Here is a 22,004-nt window from a genome sequence, read left to right on the forward strand (position 1 = left end):
AGCAAAGGTTTATGAAGGCCAAGAAAATATTAGAGCAGAGATCAATTCTGAATTGTTGGCCCTGTCAAGATTTTTAACGTCTAAAGTGCCATCAATTCCTTTCTAATGAGTTTGACATTATTAAGATTATATGTTATAGTCAAGGAGAGTGCCATCACATTTGTCACAACATTAAGCAATTTTTTTTCTTTTTTTTTTGAGGCTCCCCAAATGTCCTCACTAAAGGAGACCATTACCTTGTATAAAACCATCACGAAGGCAAATGCTGTATGGTTTCCTGGCAATCAGTTCCAAATAATGGTAGCAATTTACAACAACTTTCAAATAAAATTTGAAGCAAATTTTAGTCCTATTGTGTGAAAAAAGAAAATCAAAGTGCAGAACAATATGTACAATCTGCTACATTTTGGGAAAACCCAACTTAACCCAAATTAAAGGCAGTTTCTGTCCTGTTCTTGCTTCAGTTTGATCACAAAGCTGAAGAGATTGAGGAAGAATGCTTCTCCTGGAATGTAAATTATTGAATAAAGAAACCACTCATTTTAATCAGTTGTGAAAGGCCAGGATTTAAAGCATAATAATACAAACAGTATGCCCATAATCCCTTATTAACTTCTCCAGTCTATGTAGCAAGCACATTTGGTGAGTAAGACTGCTAAGAAATACATCAGATATGACTGAAAGGAAACAACACAACCTCTTCAGGGTTTTTGGAAAAGATTACTGTTATACCTGTGTTTTATTATAAATAACCAGGTTCTGTCATATTTTATCTTCTTGCCAGCAAATGAAGGACATCGTTTCATAAAGCTTCTAAAATGTACATGAATATTTAATTAAATCATATTTCCTTGAGAAAATAAAGTTCATTCGCATTTATAGCAGACAGTTGTGAGGAGTACATAATTGTCAGAAGACCAGGGTAGCCAGTACCGGTTGCTTGTGGAACAAAACTCCTCAATTTTTAAAACTTTTTTTTAAAAAATAAACATACAATCATAAGTGTTCATTTACTTTAAAAATTCTAAAGATGAAGAAAATTATTGTCTATATATTTAAGTCCTTGTATAAATTACAAAACTCAAGTTTATGTTACAGAGTCCCTTCCCCATAGGAAGCATAAAGCACTTTTGTGGTACCTTTCACCAGTAAATATTTGTATCACATTGAATTTAACAAACAAAATAAAAGTCGATATTGCATCTTTAAGCCCCAAGAGAACATTCTTCTAAGCTGTCTCTCATGTGGAATGAACTTCAAAAGTCATTTGATTGCCACAATTTAACTCAATCTCAAATAAAGATATATAAAAGTAAAAGAGAATTGACTTCAGTAGAAATCTGAAATATCAGTGAACTGCAGACTTTCTTGCTTGAGGTCAACAAACACCCTTTGGAAGACAACCAAGAGTAGTTTAAGACCAGGATAACAAAATAAAATTATAACAATAATAATTATAATAATAAAAATAACAATAATAAAATAAAAATAACAACAACCAACAATGAGGTAAACTCCCCTTGAAAAAGGCAATATGTGTTGCCTGGACTGTCAGGAGAGAGTTCGATTGTACCTGACACCCAAATGTTTTTCCAACCAGAGTTCAGCCAGTTGCATGGTGGACGCAAAAGTACTTGCCTTAGATCCTAAGCACATCTTATACTGCTTAGGATCCAAGTTAGGGTCACAATGAACTGGATGGAAAATATGCACCACTCCCACTTCTTGGCTTCTGAAAGGCCTTAAGCCAGATAGAATGACTTTATTGTAGAGATCGACATCTTCCAGTCCCCAGCCTTGTATTGAGGTATCAAATCCACCTGCACCCAGAAGATCACTTTTATAAATACAGGTAATTCCATACCCATAGTCTCTCCAAAATCCAGTCTTCTTTGAGAAGACAAAGTCATCATCAGTGGGAGGATTTCCTCCATTGGTTACCTTTGGGTCATACTGGCTAAAGATGATAGGGTAGTATACCTGTTGTCCCTGAATTGTATTATCTCTACACCGTTGGAGAAAGTCTCCTCTGAAGATCAAGTCAACATCACAAAATAGCAGCAAAGTATCATTGTCAAACTGGGAAGAAGCCATTTCAAGACCGAGACCTCTGGAAAACTCTCCCTTCATGGGGATCAAAGTAATTTCTGCTTTAGGGTAGTTGTTCTGATATTCTTTTATCAGCTCGATATGCTTGCTGGAATCTTGGCCAGAATCCCTACTGAAAAGGGTGATGACCAGCTTTACATTCTGCTTTGGAATAAGACAAGTTTTTTCAAAGTTGTCCATGAACCTTAAGAAAATGTCATACCTTCCAATGAGAGGAACAAGAATGTGTATTTTCTTTTCATTGTGCCCTCCCATTTCTTTGGGACCTTGAAAAGAAGATAGTATCTTTAAAGAATTAGATATAAAGGAGAATGACTGAGTGTCACTGTTAATACTCTCCACAAGACTATTGACATCTAGCTCTTCGGTTTCTCTGAAGAAAGGCCTGCTGAACAACTGCTGAAGATAAGCATGACGTCTCACTGGCACAGTTAGTTTCCTCCCCTTGTGTCTTTTATATAAGAGGAGTAAATCCAAAATGTACTCTACCCCATGCATGGGATCAACCCTGCGGTAGCCATATTGAATTTCCTTGAAGTCAATGAGCCGTCCCCTGCTCTTGGCATTTTCATTGATCATCTCCATCACCTGCAGGACCGTGTCGTCCAGGGCTGTTCTTAGGATGCTGTTGATGTTCTGTCGAGGAGGCTGGTTCTCAGATGCTGAGTAAAGGAGTTTGCCTGTCAGGAACTCCCATTCTATCACTTCATCTCTCTCCCGGGGCTGGAAGTGGTTGAAAGACGGCATCACTCCCAGCTGCTGGTCCTCTTTACTCACCTCACTGTTACTGAGCTTGCTCATCAAAGCACTCTCCCGGTGGAGCTGGATGGTGCGGTAGCGGAGTTCAGAAATCTTGCGGCTGAGCATATAATTATGAAGCCTGTATTGGTAGGCAGGCCTTTTGTTGGGGTGAAGTGTTATGGCTGCATGGATTTTGCTATTGTGAAGGTCTTGGATATAACCCTTCCGATTATGTTCATAATTCTCATGGAACAGTTGTTGCATCTGAAAAGGAAAGGGAATCAAGATGTTAGAATAAATTTAAGAAGAAAGAAAGCAATAAGTGAAAACATTTAAATCAAAATATTTAATAGAAATTAGTTATGTGGTATTTCCTAACAAAAGTGACTTGTAAAATTTATATTTAAATGACATTAAAATCATTTTTTAAAGATTTTGTTTGTTTATTATTTGACAGAGAGAGAGCGAGCAAGTGAACATGAGCAGGCAGAGCAGCAGGCAGAGGGAGAGGGAGAAGCAGGCTCCCCACTGAGCAGAGAGCCCAATGTGGGGCCAGATCTGAGGACCCCGGGATCATGACCTGAGCCAAAGGCATATGCTTAATCAACTGAGCCACCCAGGCGTCCCCGAAAATAGTTTTAAAATGTCAGGTTCATATGCTCAAATACTGCAAATCAACCTTCTGTTATAAACAAATGCTGTATACTAACCACCAGCTGTGTATTTTGAAGTTTAGAACTTTATTCCTCTATTCCTTTTGAAATCAATTCAAAATATCAACAAAAGTAAAAATTGAATATACCCAAAACCCCATAAGGAATCATTGTGAGGGAGAGGCAGGGTGGATACAGCACAGGTTTCCCAAAATAGAAGGTTCATCCTAAGGAGTAAACCCCATGCCCTGTTGCTTGGAATGGCAATACAAGACCCAGAGAAGATGTAAGTTTTATTGAGCATTCTGATATATCATCTATACAGAGTAAGTTCTTGTCAATGTAAGGTATAACAGAAATTATATTGATCTACATTACTGAACTAAAGGATCATGTCCTAAATTAGACATGCTTAACATTCTTAGGAGCCAGAAGGTTTGGCTACTAGTCCAGAACAAGTTCACTACTTCAGGTAGAAAGAAAATGAAGAAAAAATGTAAAGCTATGAGATCACACTACAAACTGCCAGCTGACTATTCCTTCTCTGTCAGTAAAGAAACCTGCATCACACCCATTCAAGAGAAGTACCAGTGGAAAAGGAGGAGGAAGAAGAAAAGGAGAACTACCAGCATCAGTAGCAACATGAAATATCTGAAAGTATACTGATAAGGAGGAAAAGAATATTGCAAATTTAAGAATATATATCCAAAGCAAGTAAAAATGATAGACAAATCAAATAAAATAGAATCTCTATAAGAACTCAAGGAATATATACATGAGCTTAGGGAGAAATAAAACCAAAGATGGTCACATTACAGGAACCAAGAAATAGATTTGTGGAAAACACAGGAGGAAGAGACTTGAGAAAATTTAGCAAAATAATGGAAACATAAAAGAGAGGTTAAAAGTTGGGAGATATAGAGGTGCCTGGGTGGCTCAGTCAGTTAAGCATCTGAATCTTGACTTTGGCTCAGGCCATGATCTCAGGGTTGTGAGATAAAGACCTGTGCTGGGCTCCCCACTCAGTGGGGAGTCTGCGTGAGATTCTCTCTCTCCCTCTCTCTCTGCTCCTCCCCTCTGTGCTCTCTCTAATAAATAAATCTTTTTAAAAAATAGTTTGCAGATATAAATCTTTGTGTGTCTATGTGTGTATACACACAAATTAAATATACACATAAATACATATCTTGATATGCATCCAAAAGCTTGAATATATATTCAGTACACATGGATATATATTAAAGAAGGTAAAATCACATATGTAAAACACATCTGAGGACCATATTTTCCTTATGATAAAGACAGATATTTATCTATGTGCAATGTGGCCAAGAGAAAAAAGATCAAAATAAATAAATAAAACCCACTTTTGCTGTAAGTAGGAAAAGAATGAATCATGTTACAATATATTCCATAGCAACATCAATGCTGAAAAACAGTGGAACACAGCTTAGGAAGACCCCAGAAAGAAAATCAATGCCTAATTATTTTATATTCAATGAAGCAAGAGCCTACGTTGATTCTAACCAGGCTAGAGCTCAAGTTTTATTATAAAAATTAACTAGCTTCTAGTTAAGAATAGTGGTGATAAATTCTCTGTCAGTCCTCCCATCGAGAGGTGGAATCTATGCCCCTTTCTCTTGAATCTGAGTGATTCTGTCACTACTTCAACTAAGAGACCATACTAGAAATAACACTGTGCCAGTTTCCATACTGAGAGCTTCCACTTCTTGTCTTTGGAACACCCACTCTACAGAAGGCAGCTGGGAAGTAATAATTGAGTTAATTTCCTTATTCTGGGCCAGGATCTTCAGGAAAATGTGGTATAGCACAACCTTGTTCCAACCTCAGACTCAGTGAAGTAGTTGTCAATCTCTCTTTAGGACAATAAATTCCTTTCTATTTCTAATTTGCTAAGAACTTTTATCATGAATGGCATTTCAAGTTGGTCAAAGGTTTTTTGTTTCTGTTTTTTTTTTTTTTCTGCATCCGTGAGAAGCTTATGTGATACCTTTTTATTTCTGTTACGGTGAATTACCAACTGAATTTCCAATATTAAACAACCACAACCATTGTATTTCCTGACTAAACACATCATGATCCTGTTATTTTATTCTCTTTATATATGGCTGGAATATATTTGCAAATGTTTGTCTAAAATATACTATGAAAAAATAATTCTTCTCAATTTGATGTACAGGTTCAGTATAATTCAATACAAATCTCATCCTTATATAAAAGAGTAAGTTGCTCTTGATATTAACAGGCTGATTCTAAAATTTATATAGAAATGAAAAGTCAAGGACATTCAAGACAATGTTAAAAAAAGTTACACCACAGATTAAAAAGTTATAGAAATTTAGACAGTATAATATTGGTATAAGGATAAACAAAACAACAACAACAACAACAAAACCCAAAGGGCCAAAATAATCCATAAATAGACCCACACACAACTTAGACATCACTTGATTTATGACACATAAGACATTGGGGAGTGGAGAAAGGGTAGGTCTTTTCCATCAACAATGCAAGGTCAGTAAGGATATTCATGTGGAAAAAAGTCAAAACTGACCCTCTACGCCCCCCCCCCACCAAATCAATTCCAGATGGATTTTTGATAAATATCAAAGGTACAAAAATAAAATAAGCTTTCTAAAAGTTAACATAAGAAAATACCTGCATGACTTTTCATTAGGTATAGAATTCTTAAACATGACACAAGATACCAACCATAAAAACAGACTGATGAACTATATTAAAATTAATAACGGTTCCTCAAAAACACCACTAGAAGATTATAAAAGGTAAACTACAGAGTGGGAGAAGATATTTTTATTAGATCATACCAAAAAGGACTAATAACTAGAATATGCAATGAACCTATACAAATTAGTGAGGAAGAAGGACAAACCCAGCTGAAAATGGGGGAAAAAAACCAAAACAAACCAAAAAACCTGAATGGGCACTTCACAAAAGAGATTATGCAAATTCCCAATAAACACACAAAAGCATTCTGTAGGTCATTCATTATCAGGGTAATGCGATTTGTAGTCATAATGTGATAACATTTCAGACCTATAAGAATGTCAAAGCTAAACACATTGATAATACACTGCTTGGTTCAAGCACTTTGGTAAATTTATAACTAAAATGACCAATACATTCCCTATGACTCAGGATTTCTACTCTTAGACATATACCCAACATAAAAATATCCATACATACACCTCAAGTATATATATAAGAGTTTTCAAAGCAGCATTATTCAAAATACACCTGACTAAAAGCAACCCAAGTGTGTATCAAGAGTAGCATAGATAAACAAATGTCCCATATTCATACAATAACAAATAACACATCAGTTAAAATAAATGACTACTATAACAACGTGGAGAAATCTCACAATGAAACAAGACATATACAAAAGAATACATTTTGTTTGATTCTATTTACGAGGAATTCAGAAACAAATGAAGCTAACCTATGTTATTCACTGTTAGAATAGTAATAAAAATTCAAGAAGGTAGGTGGGGAGATCTAGAGTGCTGCTAATGTTCTATTTGTTGATGGAGATCATGGTGACATCTACACATTTGGTTTATGAACATTCATTGAACTATTGCTTCAGATATGTTTGTGTGTTATACTCCAATTAGTAGAAGGTTTTCTTTTGAAATTGTGATAAATATGTATGTAGAGTCAGGTAGGTTTTCCTGATATGTATGTACAGAGATATGTATGGATTTGTGGGTGGAGGAGTCGGAGGAGGAGGGATGAGGGAGACAGACAGAAAGAGACAGAGAGGGAGGGAGAATCACAGAAGTTTTCCCAGAGAAGGTGACCTAAAAGGAGTAAGACCAGTACTACAGCAGATTCTTTATCTCTGGTTTTTCAACTGAGATACTGATTTTCAAATTACTATCAGAAGAATATAACAATAGATATTTAGAGAAAGATTCTGGACTTGATTCAAAGCACAGTAGTTCAAATGCATCCAATATTTTTTTTCTCAAAATGTATGCTTATTTTTATTTAAAATTCTGTTTAATGATAAATCTAATTAAATCCACAATCTGCAGTGAGCTGGTATATCTCCATTTTTGTGGTATTATTATTTTTTACTAAAATTGCTTTCAATATTTTACTTTATATAATTTTCCACAAATTTTTATTTCTTCTTATGCAAGAAGGTAAAAAAATAGATATCTGATTACATATAATTACTAATTATATCACCTGTAAAAAGTATTGGGTAAATGAAAATAACCTTTCTTTAAAAAAAAAAATTATTGAGGCATCTGGGTGGCTCAGTGGGTTAAATCCTCTGCTTTCAGCTCAGGTCATGATCCCAGGGTCCTAGGATCGAGCCCCACATCTGGTTCTCTGCTCAATGGGAAGCCTGCCTTCCCTTCTCTCTCCACCTGCCTCTCTGCCTGCTTGTGATCTCTGTCAAATAAATAAATAAAACCTTTAAAAAAAATTTACTTTTTTTTTTTTTTGGATGGGATCTTCGTCTGGTTTTGGGATCAAGGTGATGCTGGCCTCATAAAATGAGTTTGGAAGTTTTCCTTCCATTTCTATTTTTTGGAACAGTTTCAGGAGAATAGGAATTCGTTCTTTTTTAAATGTTTGAATTCCCCTGGGAAGCTATCGGGGCACGTGCACCTGAATGTTTATAGCAGCAATGTCTACAATAGCCAAACTATGGAAAGAACCTAGATGTCCATCAACAGATGAATGGATAAAGAAGATTTTACACAATGGAATACTATGCAGCCATCAAAAGAAATCTTGCCATTTATGACAACATGGATGGAACTAGAGGGTATCATGCTTAGCGAAATAAGTGAATCAGAGAAAGACAACTGTCATATGATCTCCCTGAAATGAGGAAGTGGAGTTGCAACATGGGGGCTTAAGGGGGTAGGAGAAGAATAAATGAAACAAGATGGGATTGGGAGGGAGACAAACCATAAATGACTCTTAATCTCATAAAACAAACTGAGGGTTGCTGGGGGGGGGGTTGGGAGAAGGAGGGTGGTGTTATGGACATTGGGGAGGGTATGTGCTATGGTGAGTGCTTTGAAGTGTGTAAACCTGGCGATTCACAGACCTGTACCCCGGGGATAAAAATATATGTTTATAAAAAATAAATAAAAAATGAAAAAAAATTTTACTTGAGAGATAGACAGAGAGAGAGAGAGAAAGCACAAACAGGGGAGGAGAAGCAGATTCCCTGCTAAGCTGGAAAGCCCAACCTGCAGCTTGATTCCAGGATCCTGGCATCATGACCTGAGTCGAAGGCAGACACTTAACTGACTGAGCAATCCAGGTGTCCCAAAACTATTTTTTCTTTAGGCATGCTTTACAGTACTAAGAAAAAGGGGGCAGTACTAGAAACAAAGCTCAGAAGAAACTGTTCTTTAAATGCTATTAAAATGATGAATACTGCAAAATTTGGTAAACTTAATATTACAAATAGTCATGGGGCAATCCTTGAAAACAGTGTATTCATACACATTCCAGGAAGTATAGTAATGATAGTAATGATGAAAACGTCTTGAATTTATGCCATGTTTTCTATGAAGAAACATAGAACATATCCAAATTTCCTATTTTTAAATGTAGGGAGGTCCAAACCATATAGCATAAATGTGAGAATGTTTAAGAGCCTGGGTATAAAGTCAGCCAGATCTGGATTTGAGTACCAGTTTACCATTTCCAAGCCATTTCATAGCCAATCTGTCTAAATCTCAGTCTCCTTATCTATAAAAGGAAAAATGTCAGCTACCACAATGTATATATGAATATTAAAATGTTGTTCTACAAGAAAAATATATATACAATGCTAAACATTGTGTCTGGCACATAGAAAACACTCAGTAAATGATAACGGCATATATAAGTTAACAGTTCCAAGATTTGCCAATCTCTCCCTGAGGCTGTTCTTTTTAGCTTGGAGTTTTTAGAGAAGGAGAATGGCACCCTTCCCTTGGCTTGCTTCATTTTTGCTTATCTCTGGAAATGCTTGGAAAAAGTTACAATTTGACTATATCCACTCAAGTGCTTTAATGTATCAAACATGCCATTGAGGCATCTTCTCCTACCAAGAGAGCACAATATTTTACTAAAAGGAAGATAAATTATTATGGAAATTTCAGGAAACTGGGGTTAATGAAGATTAAGTGATTTAACTAGGGGTCAGGTGAGATATAAGCGATCACAACAACAACAACAACAACTAGACTAAGTAGCCAGTTTTTGAGACTTGTCACACTAAGTTTTGAAGGTAGCAAAATTGTTTTAAGAAAAGGTATAAAATTTACTTTCAAAATTATATTAGCTTGTTTGAAATAATCCAGGACCTCTAATATAGGTGGACTTCTTCTTTACAGAACTTTCAATTGGTTTCATGCTCCTTCAAGAGATTTATAGCAGAAGGGGAAAAATCATTTCACACCAACAAAATCACGGCAACAATTAATATCAGTATGTCCTGACAGACCGCAGTGCTTCAACTGTTTCCACCCAAATCTCACTCTCTGATAAGAAAATTCCCTAAGAAGCTACAGAAAAATCTATTACAAAAATCAGAGAGCAGAACAGATGCCAAGAAATACATTATTATTAGTCTTCTACTATATTAAACTTCCATTTCCCCCTTAGATTTATTAGTAATGAAAATAAAACACAGATAACTTTTGGAATGATCATAGCCATGTCAATAAAGGACTTCCATTTCAGCAATTAAATCTCCAAAGAAACAGTAAGGGGTTGACTGCAAACAATCACAAAGTAACCTGTAGGGCAATGTAAAATTCTGAAAACTGGTTTGTTAATTGTTGTACAACTGTATAAATCTACTCAGTATTACTAAACTGTATATTTACAGGGGATACTTTGGTATAATGTAAAATATACCTCAATGTAAGACTCTTCTTATTTATTTATTTTTTGATAGACAGAGATCACAAGCAGGCAGAGAGACAGGCAGAGAGAGAGGGGGAAGCAGGCTCCTTGCTGAGCGGAGAGCCCAACTCGGGGCTCGATCCCAGGACCCTGGGATCATGACCCAAGCCAAAGGCAGAGGCTTAACCCTCTGAGCTACCCAGGTGCACCAGGACTCTTTTTAAAATACAAAGGAAATGCTAAAAATAATATAGAGCAAACTCCATCCTTAAAAACAAAAAGGCCAGAATAATACTTAGTCACCAAATATGTGTATGTTTTCCAAAAGCTGATGAGGTTGAGCAGGGTCATCTGGAAGCAAGTGGGGACAAAAGGCCAAGCAGAGCAATGTCAGGGGCAAAAGGGCCCAAGGGACAGCAGATCTCAGAAATTACCAGGAAGAATACAGGGCCTGACCATGTAGGGTATAAAACCTATTCTGTGTATACAACTATGGATACAGGAGCTGAGGTGGTCTTGGAGGGCTAAATAAACCCGTGATGGAAATGTTTTGTTTCAGAGAAGAAGAGGCAGAGCTACAGAACTCAAAGAATTAAGTAGCTAGGCCATTTTTTCATAAATCGGGTTTAACCTGAGGCAGTAGAAAGGAACAAAGCCTTTTCTTTGTTGAAAACAACAAGCCTAGAACTGTGACAAATATCTCTGCCAGAATGTGTCCATGTTGAAGAGCTTGTCCAGGGGAAAAGTACTTTTCCAGGAATAAGTAAGTTTTCTAAAAAAAAGGAACACAGTACATATTAACACAAAGTTTCTATAAGAAAAAAAGACCACATGAAAAACTAGCTTCTGCCCTCCCGTTCTGGCCCCAGAGAAAAATAGAAGCCATGGAACTGAGGGTAACATTTAAGCAAGTGTTTTAAAAACACAAGAAGCACTGTCCTCTTTCTTTGAAAACAACAAAGTAGAAACAAAATATCTCAAAGATGTAATGGGGAGATGAAATGTCAGTTCACAAAACTAAGAAATAAAGAAAGCTTAACAAATAAACTATCACAGACATGAGAACAAAATCAGAATGAAAGGAAAAGAAGAGACATGGAAAGCTCAGTAAGGGGACAGACAAGATGTAAAGTAGGAAAGCTTAGGGGCACCTAGCTGGTTCAGTCACTGAAGCATGCAACTCTTGGTCTCAGGGTTCTGAGTTTGAGATCCACATTGGGTCAAGAGATGACTTAAAAAAAAAAAAAAATCTCAAAAAAAAAAAAACAAAAAACAGTAGGAAAGCTTAAAGAAGTAGAATAGAGGGAGGCCTTGACGGCTCAGTCAGTTAAACATCTGACTCTTGATTTCAGCTCAGGTCATGATTTTCAGGGTCTTGGGATGGAGTCCTGTGTGGGGCTCTGTGCTCAGCTTGGTGTCTGCCTGAGATTCTCTCTCTCTCTCTCTCTTGCTCCTCCCTCAGCCCCTCCCCCTGCTTGCACTCTCATTCTCCTCTCCCTCTCCTTCTCTCAAATAAATAAATATTTTAAAAAATGTTATAGAAATAAAGAGTCACAAAGGATTACAGAAATTAGAGTAATTAGAAGAGTACCGGATATATAGTAACTACTACTAATAAGGGTCATAATAATACGTATTGTTATTACTGTACTTAGTTTTTACTATTATTAGTATTGAATAAGTGAGCAATTGAGGATGGCCTTAAGCCTTCCTTAAAAAAAATTCAAAATATACTCAGGGTAGCCATCATATGACCTCAGATTATGATCTAAAACTAAAAAGCTTAATTGTCTTTATGATGACTCTGTTGAAATGAAGGACAAATGAGAGGCCATGCCATTACTGGAAACCTGTTCATAAACAGCTTTCATGTTCTCTATCAAGAAAACAATTGCATCAATTATTCTCTATTAAAGAGAAAATGTCCTTACTTTGTGTAAAGAAGCTATTTCAATTTAGTGCAGGTTCTTTTGTTCTCCTTACACTACTTCATTTATTGTTAAAAGAAAGGATCTTCTAACTTAGAAAATTCTCTTTGAATCTTTTCTATATATGGGATAAAGGAGGATTTACAGAAAAAAAAAGATGTTTCTATTCTAGGAAGTACACCCTGCAAATTAGAATAATTTATGAATGTGAACAAAAAATAATAAATCATTAAAGTACTGTAAAATATAATGGTAAATGGGTACCTAACGGTTGGGTAATTTGCTTTGCAAATATTTAAGCTCATTTTATTCTCTATGATTTAGCTATACAGTACTACGTAACTAAACGGGGAGTCTTATTACCCATAAAGCAAATGCCTAATGATCTTTCTTTTATTCTATAAAACCAGTAATATGAAGGTATAGGCACAAGAGTGAATTTTCAAATTAACACTATTATTTTCCCTCCATTATTATCTTCGAATATTAATAGTTCATTATTATCTTCAAATGTTAATAGTTAAGTTCTTAAGTATTTCCTACTTCTCTAGTGAAAATGCCATAATGAAAAACTGTACCTGGGGCGCCTGGCTGGCTCGGCTGGTGGAGCATGTTATTCTTCTCTTGGGGTTGTGAGTAGGAGCCCTATGCTGTGTGTAGTTGTTACTTAAAAATAAAATCTTAAAAAACAAAACAAAACAAAATAAAACTACCTAATTCTAAATATTAAAGAGAAGAAATGAGTTTGGGAAAAAATATTGATCTAATAGTTTATAAAGTGAATGAGAAAAATGTTAAAGCAGTTTGAATAAGTTGTTGAATGCAAAGATCTAGTTTAAGTATGGTAAGAGATCCCCTTCCTCATATCATCTATATATGTTTATCACATAGAATTGAGATCGTAAAATAAACTTTTTTTTTTTTAAAGATTTTATTTATTTGTCAGAGAGAGGGAGAGAGAGCATGCACAGGCAGATAGAATGGCAGGCAGAGGCAGAGGGAGAAGCAGGCTCCCTGCCAAGCAAGGAGCCCGATGTGGGACTCGATCCCAGAACGCTGGGATCATGACCTGAGCCGAAGGCAGCCGCTTAACCAACTGAGCCACCCAGACGTCCCCGTAAAATAAACTCTTATTGCTACTAAGATTTATAAAAATAATAGCACCTTGGAAATAGCCACATCTAATCCACAAACTCTAAAATTTCTATGTCCAACATGTGATAAAATTGCATGGAACTAAGTGCACGTGTATGCACCTACCCACATATACCCACACACAAAAATAAATACAAGGAAAACTGGGGCAATCAGAATAAGGTAAGTGGACTATATCAAAGTCAATATCCTGGTAGTGTTGTTTAACTACACTTTTGTAAGATTTTGCCACTAGGCAAACAGGTTAAGGGGTTCATGGGATTTCTTTGCAATACTTTTTTTTTTTTTTTAAAGATTTTATTTACTTATTTGAGAGAGAGAGAGGGACAGAGTGAGAGGGCATGAGAGGGGAGGTCAGAGGGAGAAGCAGACGCCCCATGGAGCTGGGAGCCTGACGTGGGACTTGATCCCAGGACTCTGGGATCATGACCTGAGCGGAAGGCAGTTGCTTAACTGACTGAGCCACCCAAGTGTCGCCCCCCCCCTTTTTAATATAAGAACACAAATCAGTAATTGTCTCAAAATAAAAAGTTTAATTAAAAATAACATACAGGGGGGCGCCTGGGTGGCTCAGTGGGTTAAGCCGCTGCCTTCGGCTCAGGTCATGATCTCAGGGTCCTAGGATCGAGTCCCACATCGGGCTCTCTGCTCAGCAGGGAGCCTGCTTCCCTCTCTCTCTCTGCCTGCCTCTCCATCTGCTTGTGATTTCTCTCTGTCAAATAAATAAATAAAAAAATAAAATCTTTAAAAAAAAAAATAACATACAGGGATGCCTGGATGGTGCAGTCAGTTGAATGTCTGACTCTCAGTTTGGGCTCAGGCCATGATCTTGGGGTCATGGGATTGAGCCCCTTGACAGGCTCAGTGCAGAATTCTGCTCAGGACTCTTCTACATCTCTAAAATACATAAATCTTAAAAAAAAATGACAAGCAAAAAATTTAAAATATTTTGTCTCATCTCTCTTTTTTTTAAAGAACTCACCCCCAAAGAATACTTTTTAAAAAAAATATTTATTTGAGACAAAGAGTGAGAAAGAGAAAGAGAGACAGCACAAGCAGGGGGAGTGGCAGGCAAAGGGAGAGGGAGAAGCAGGCTTCCCATTGAGCAAGAAGCCCCATGAGGAACTAGATCCTAGCACCCTGGCGTCATGATCTGAGCCAAAGGGAGATGCTTAACTGACTGAGCCACCCAGGCATCCCCATCCCAAAGAACTAAAAGCAGCAAGTAATGAAAACTTGGAGTCCAAAGGACACAGGTATGATGTTGCCTTTTTTCCTTGGTAATCCCAATGTTCTCAATGAATCTGAATTTTTAAAAAATTGCTATCGTCAGTCTCATAGACTTTATGTTTATTTCATGAATTTCAGTTGCCTGAGGGTATCTGTGTTCTTGGATAGCCTCTAAAGTAACTTAAAAACCCTTAACACGTCTTTTCCTTTTGAAATCCTGTCAAATGCAACAACATCGGTGAACCTTGAGGACATTATATTAAGTGAAATTAGCTAGTCACAAAAAGGCAAGTGTAAGTTTATGAGTCCACTTATATGAAGTCCTTAAAGAAGTCAGACTCATAGAAACAGAAAGAAGAATGATAGTTTCCAGGGGCTGGGGAGATGGTGAATGGAGAGTTGTGTAATGGGTATGGAGTTTCGTTTTTGCAAGAAGAAAAGTTCTAGAGATTTGATGTAAAACAATGTGAATATAGTTGACTATACTGAACTATATACTTAAACATAATAAAAAATGGTAAAACAAAACAAAACAAAAAAACAAAACAAAACAAAAAACCCAACAACTTTGCTTTTTCTTTTATTTCACATGAGCTTCACCTTTCCTAAACAGGAATGCAAGTAACAGGGTAGCCAATTAATATACTTCATTATAAATGGTTTACTCTGGATTAGCTTTACTCATGGGCAAGAACGTTCTCCTGACAGCAAACAATGATTCCCTTTGGCCATAGGTACACATCTGGCACAATTACAATTCTACAGAAAGAAAAGTGGACCTTGACACCCACACAAGGGCAGAGAAGTGATGATATAAGAAACACTGAATGCTGTAGATAGCAAAGAACACAGCACTGAGCTGTACCTAAGGCCAGATCACTCTCAGATTTCCCAGTTTCCAAGGACAGTGTTTCCTCTCCTGTTTCAGGTAGTTTAGCTTAACTTGCAACCCAAAGGATCCTGTCATAAATGATCTGATAAGTCTGTACCCTTTTAATTTCAGCTCATACTAATGCTGTATATGCTTTGCCTCTGTTTAATTAGCTAGTGGAATTGTCACTGAAATCCTATGGACAGTCTGTATCATTAAAACTGGAACTTCTCTTCCTGTTACATTTCATTTTGTTAGCTATTTTAGTTAAAACAACAACAACAACAACAACAAACCTGTCAGGCAACAGAGAAAATAGCTTCCAGATACTAACTCTTATATGTGATGAAGTTTTCTCAGCGGTATATATTCTCTACAGTTTAAAAATACTTCAGGAAACACTGAAAATAACCATGGGATATAGATTCCCCAGCAGGGAAATTCTGAACACATGCTTTCTAAGACAAATATCAAGGAGATTTAAATTCAGAAAGAAATCACTAAGGTAATGAGATGTCAGTTTATAATGGCAGTAACCATTTCTTAGTTTATCATTTTTTTAAAATTTTATTCATTTTTCTTAAATAAACTCCATGCGTAACGTGGGGCTCAAACTCATGACCCCAAGATCAAGAGTCACTTGCTTTACCGACTTAGCCAGCCAGGCATGCCAATCATTTGTTAGTTTATTTTTTATTTATTTATTTTTTTAAGATTTTATTTGTTTATTTGACAGAGATCACAAGTAGGCAGAGAGGCAGGCAGAGAGAGAGAGGAGGAAGCAGGCTCCCTGCTGAGCAGAGAGCCCGATGTGGGGCTCGATCCCAGGACCCTGGGATCATGACCTGAGCCGAAGGCAGAGGCTTTAACCCTCTGAGTCACCCAGGCGCCCCTCATTTGTTAGTTTAAATAAATCCATAGATCTTAGTTAAATTACGTTGTTATAAATAAAAAACTACTACAATCAAAAACACAAAACTAAACTAATGATAATTAAACTTGACTGCTCATAAATTTGCCTGACTCAGACTGATGTTTCCACATTGAGGTAGGAATCATATATAGTTAAGATAATAGTGGACAACTGTTGAAACTTCATTCACTTCCCCTATAGATATTTTTAAAGTTTTGGTATAAACTGCCAAATAAATGTTTTGTATTTACTCTTTCCTTAAACAATTTGTTCTGCTCACAATTTGTTAGACAGAGGAGGCAAAGAGGAATTTCAAGGGGTTTTCGAGTTGCCGTTTTGCAAACATGCATACAACCTTCATTCATGTAACATCAACATAAGTTAACTACTCCCTTCACTGGTGATTTAATTGTCACATCATAACCAATAACAGACAATGGGAAGGAGGGAGGCTATAGCTCCCAAATTAGGCTTCGAAGACCTTTATAAAACAAAATGTCAAGATAGTAGTTTCCATACGATTTTGAAAGACATAAACACAATTAATGAATGTATTGTATCCACTGGAGGAAATATACTGACTTCATGACGGCACTGACAATGCATAAAATTATACCTCACTTTCCAAACAAGAAAAGAGAAAAAGATCTACTTTTTAATTCATGGGTTTTATTACAGTTAGGAAAGCTTTTAAACTCCAAGGAGAGTCCTACTTAACTAAAGGTGATGAAGTTAAGGTCAAAGATCTTGTTTTTGCTGATTTTTTATTTCCATTTTTCCAAACTCAAGCAACCAGTCATTTAACCTCATGAAAGATTTATCACAACTCTTAATTCTGCATGAATATCATGCCATCCCCTAATAAAGAAGGTAGAAGAATGGGGCAGATGAAGATTGGGGCTGTTAAAATAAAAAAATATGAATAGTGACAAGCCCTGAAAATTCCCTGAGCCAACAAAACCAGTTAGGCATACATACAAAATTTAATTTAGCTTATTGGGCAAGATTAACTTGATCTAGGTTGTTTTTTACTTACACCTCTGTACATCATAAGCAACACTTGAATTGTTTCCCAAGGTTGAAATGAGATAACCATTGAGCAATTCCCTATCACTTAAAACAAACAAACAAAAAGTCCTAATGTAATAATCAATCACTGAAAAATAAACAGTCACTGCCTTCCCACTCTCTAAGCAGATTTATAAAAATCTACTCCGGAGCCTCTTCCTATGTTTTGGCTTGAGTGCTCCCAGTTTTCAAACTGTCTTTTTGGTGTGTGCACAATGAAAGTTTCATTCATTTCTACTTTTGGTGATTCACTGGTTTTACTTGTGTTATCGCTGAACTTTGGATAGGGCAAACTCACAGTATTTTGTTTAAAGGATGATGTATACTTCTGTAATTATGGACTTTGGCTACATGATGATTTTTAGTGATAACCATTAATATTCCTCTAGCAGCCTCCAGGGCAATGTGGAGTGCTGTTTGTACGAAGCTAAAACTTGATGACTTTCCAACAAATAGAAGGAAGGCCATTATACAGTGTTCAATGCTAACTAGTTTAAACACAGTTTCTTAGGTCAGTAGAAGGTATATGTTCCCCTAGAGTCTGAAATGAAAATAAGACATTATATCGTTACAATTTAAGAGTAAAAATTTCATATTCCTTATGTATAAAAGTGACTTTAGCTGTCAGTACAGAGGACAGTCTCACTGGACCAAGTGGATTAGATAGCACAATGCATGGCCATTTGTACAACAGGTGCTCAAGGAAACTAGTGGAATCCAATGAATACAAACATGGAAAACATGAAAAAGATAACATAAGAGATTCTCTGACAATACAACAATTTAAGTAATTTTCCCCAACAAAACCATTCGTGATCTAATCCTCTCCAACCTTCTGGCTACCTCTCTTACATGCAGAATAAATGACTCTTTCATTCATTTAAAAATATTCATGGAGCTTCTGAAGTGTGTCAGTTGCTATGGAGAGAACAACAAAAGAAACAAGGTCCCTGGCCTCATGGAGTTAACTGCCTAATGAAGGAGACAAACACTAAATATTTAGATCCATAAAGAGTTGTATAATTATGAAAGGGGCTCACTGAGCCAATTATACCATGTGTAATTTGCTGCTTTACTCGACTATATATCTTTCTAGATGGCCCATTCCCAAAGGGTAGCCTGGGCCTAATACTTGGTATTTTTTAATAAGTTAACATATTTGCCCCCAAACAAGTTGGTAACCTAAAGAAGGATCACAACATTTACTGTAAGAACTTCAATTCTCTCATAGAAAATTCTCAGCATTTCTCAGTATTTCCTCGGCTTCTAAATGTTTCTTCGAGATAAAAAGAAAAATGTAACACAAGACTAAATATCTATGTAGTAGAAGACTTGGCACATATCTTAAAGCTTTTATATCTTACTTAAATAGTGACTCACAGTCCAGTATTATCGTACCATGACTGATGGTGGTCGTACATCTCTTTACTATTTCCGTAATTGATGCAGTCATCCAAGCAGGGAGAAAGGTCGAGGACACCCATCATCATTTCTGCTTTGTGCTACCGGAATGTGAAATGATTGTAGGAGTCTAAACGGATTCTAAATCACGCTACATTCTGTCACATTAATAATTTCTGCACAAATAAATGAAGTGCTGCAGGGAGACCACAGTAAGTGAGAATGAAAGCAATGCCAAAAGAAGGCCTTTCCACCTGTATGGAGACAAGACAATCTTCCATTCAAGAAACAGAACAGAACTACAGTTTATGTAAGCATTGTTGAAGTGCTGAGGAGTTGGGCCTGGTTTTTGAGGACATTTCAATCACTGAAAGGAAAAAAAGAAGAAAAAGGAAATTCTGCTGTTTCTCTGCCATTCTTTCAGCTTGTGATCATGCATGTCTACTTGGGGCTAATGTCCTGGCTTGGCCATTACAGGGCTGGTTCTGAGATCTGCTCTTCTATTCCCAGGGTAACCTAGAGGACAGGTGACAACTTCTGGGAAAAGAGAAGCTGCTGGACTATTTTCTACATTATATAAAACACAGTTAAAACACTGCCTGGAATAGAGTAAGTATGCAATACATGCTTCAATTATCACTGCTTAGTAAACTTCAGATGGTGAAATTTCTTGCATTCTAAAGCAGACTGCAAAGATATCCCCATTATATCTAATTTGGTAGGCTACTAGTGAGCAAATTTTAGCTATACATAGAGTTTAAAAATTGTTAGATTGTGTATCATTTGCCTGTAGAATGAGACTCAAACTTTTAGATCAGTTCCAGATCATCAGGTAAAATCTAGAAGCCCATCATTGGGTGAACAAGATGGCCTTAATAGTCCCTTCAATTTGACTATACCTTTGATAGGTTTCTTTCTGACTGTAGGCCCCTGATCTCCCTTTTCTTAGAACATCTACTTCAGAAAACTTGTGATTATACATTCTTTCTCTTTTCCTTTGAGAAGGAAATCTTCTTGCAACCTCTTGCTAGCTTTACAACCCAGGAATGTCTTGGAAACCATCGTTTTGAAATGTTTGAAATGTAATCATTAAGAGCCCCTATTTCCCAGTCTTCGTGGGAGGGTAGGAGCCCAAGTCCATAAGCACCCACTAACAGACAGATAGCCTAGTAACACGGACCAGTATCCCTGCTAAAGTCCTTTTGTACTTTTTCATTAGCTTGTCCTAAGTGCTTAAAAACTCTCCAGCCTTGGGATGCCTGGGTGGCTCAGTTGATTAAGCATCTGCCTTCTGTTCAGTTCATGATCCCAGGTCCTGAGATTGAGTCCCTGTCTTTGGCTCAGTTCATGATCTCAGGACCTGGGATTGAGTACCGCATCAGGCTCCTTGTTTGGTGGGGAGCCTGCTTCTCCCTCTGCAGGGAGAACAAATAAAATCTTTTTAAAAACCTCTCCCGCCTTCTATTTCAGCAGTACATGTGTTCAATCCCTCTTTCATACTGCAATAGCTTTGAATAAAATCTTCCTTGTTGGTTTAACTCCATTCTGTGTAATTTTTCTTTCACATGGATCATAGAAAATACTTGGTGAAGCACGTAGATTCTCTGATCCACTTGCAACTCTGTTCTGATAGCTTAAAAAAAAAGAAGAAGAAAAGAAATGCTCAAATTAAGATCCCACTCCTTATGGTGTAATCAAGGAGATAAGTAGTGCTTCCTTACAGCTGATTTTATTAACATTAAAGTTTTATGATAAATTATGATGATCCCTAGAGCTAAACACCCCATTAAAATAACATAAGCATGGCAGGATGTCTATTATAATGTTTTTCTTAGAAGAAAATTCCTAATTATAGTGCTGTAGACTTCTGCATGGGCACAGCATTGCTGTGGGAATGGCTGGGAATCACAGCTCTAATTAGGAGGTAAGTGTTTCCAAGACAGAGCTAACTAAGAATAAGTAAAGCCTAATCTTTTAAAAATGAAGTTTTCTGGAAATGAAAACATAATGACTTGAGTCATTTTGACCTTGCTAATTTTGCTAATCACAATGACATTTCCTTACTCCAGACTGGGTATAGCTCACCTGTTTCTCATATATATAGTTGTTATAACAGGAAGGGGTGTTTTATATTAAATATTAATAAAATCATCCCATGAGACCCAGTAAATTTCACAGTGCACTCATTAGCTTTAGGAAAATAGTAAAGGATACTTTGGGTTTCACGTCTGCATGGTTATCTTTCAAAATGGGTTAAGAGGACTTAAAAATTTTTTTTCTCCTTGAGATGATAAAATACAATAAATTGACTTATTTTTAATCCTGAAAGGCAAAGGTATAATTACAAAGAGAAATTGAACAAGAGCACAGGGCTATAACTATGATTAGCATAATCAATGAGTTAAAAAGCTGTATTTTTTAAATAAGCAGAAATATACACTCCCAAATCTCACTAGCTTTTGGATTTGTTTTCATGATTGTTTTCATCACTACTTCTCCCAATACTGGGAAGAATTTCAGATTTGTTTTACATATGCTTACAGTGTTATTTTTAAAAAACAGATCACTCAAAATTTTCATGTGACTAACATGTCTAATTTTTTATATATTTATATTTTGTAGGGCTAATTTCAGTGGAACACTCATTGTGAAAATAGTTCACAAAAAGGCAAATGACTTGAAATCACAATTTTATATATAAGTTATAGGGCAATTAACTATACAAGAAAAAAATAGGTCCTTAGTTCCTTCCCTATCTCAGATCTTGTACTGAATACATTATATACATATACATGTATATATATGTGTATATATATGTGTGTATGTGTGTATATATATAGATAGATAGATAGATGCGTATTTCAGATGTATTAAAGACCTAAATCCTATTAGAACCATCCCTACATAAAGAAAAAAAATACTATAAAAGAAGGGAAAGAAAATGTAGATAAGCGTGTACATTTTCTAAGCATGTAGGGAAGTCCTTTTTAAGGAAAAACAAAAGTATAAACAAAAAATATAAA

The 22,004-nt window shown here is 36.3% G+C and overlaps 1 protein-coding gene across 1 annotated transcript in view; it reads right to left on the reverse strand.

Moving 5' to 3' along the window:
* Positions 1-546: 546 nt before the first annotated feature.
* The window catches only part of CHSY3 (chondroitin sulfate synthase 3), a 290,640-nt gene continuing 269,182 nt past the window's right edge, over positions 547-22,004 (reverse strand). Inside the window, exon 3 of the mRNA XM_082725819.1 lies at positions 547-3,114. Coding sequence (XP_082581945.1) covers positions 1,552-3,114 — 1,563 coding nt within the window. The 3' untranslated portion in view covers positions 547-1,551. The remainder of the gene's footprint in view (positions 3,115-22,004) is intronic.

The sequence above is a fragment of the Mustela nivalis genome (assembly GCF_964662115.1).
Source record: "Mustela nivalis genome assembly, chromosome: 3".
Lineage (NCBI taxonomy): Eukaryota > Metazoa > Chordata > Mammalia > Carnivora > Mustelidae > Mustela > Mustela nivalis.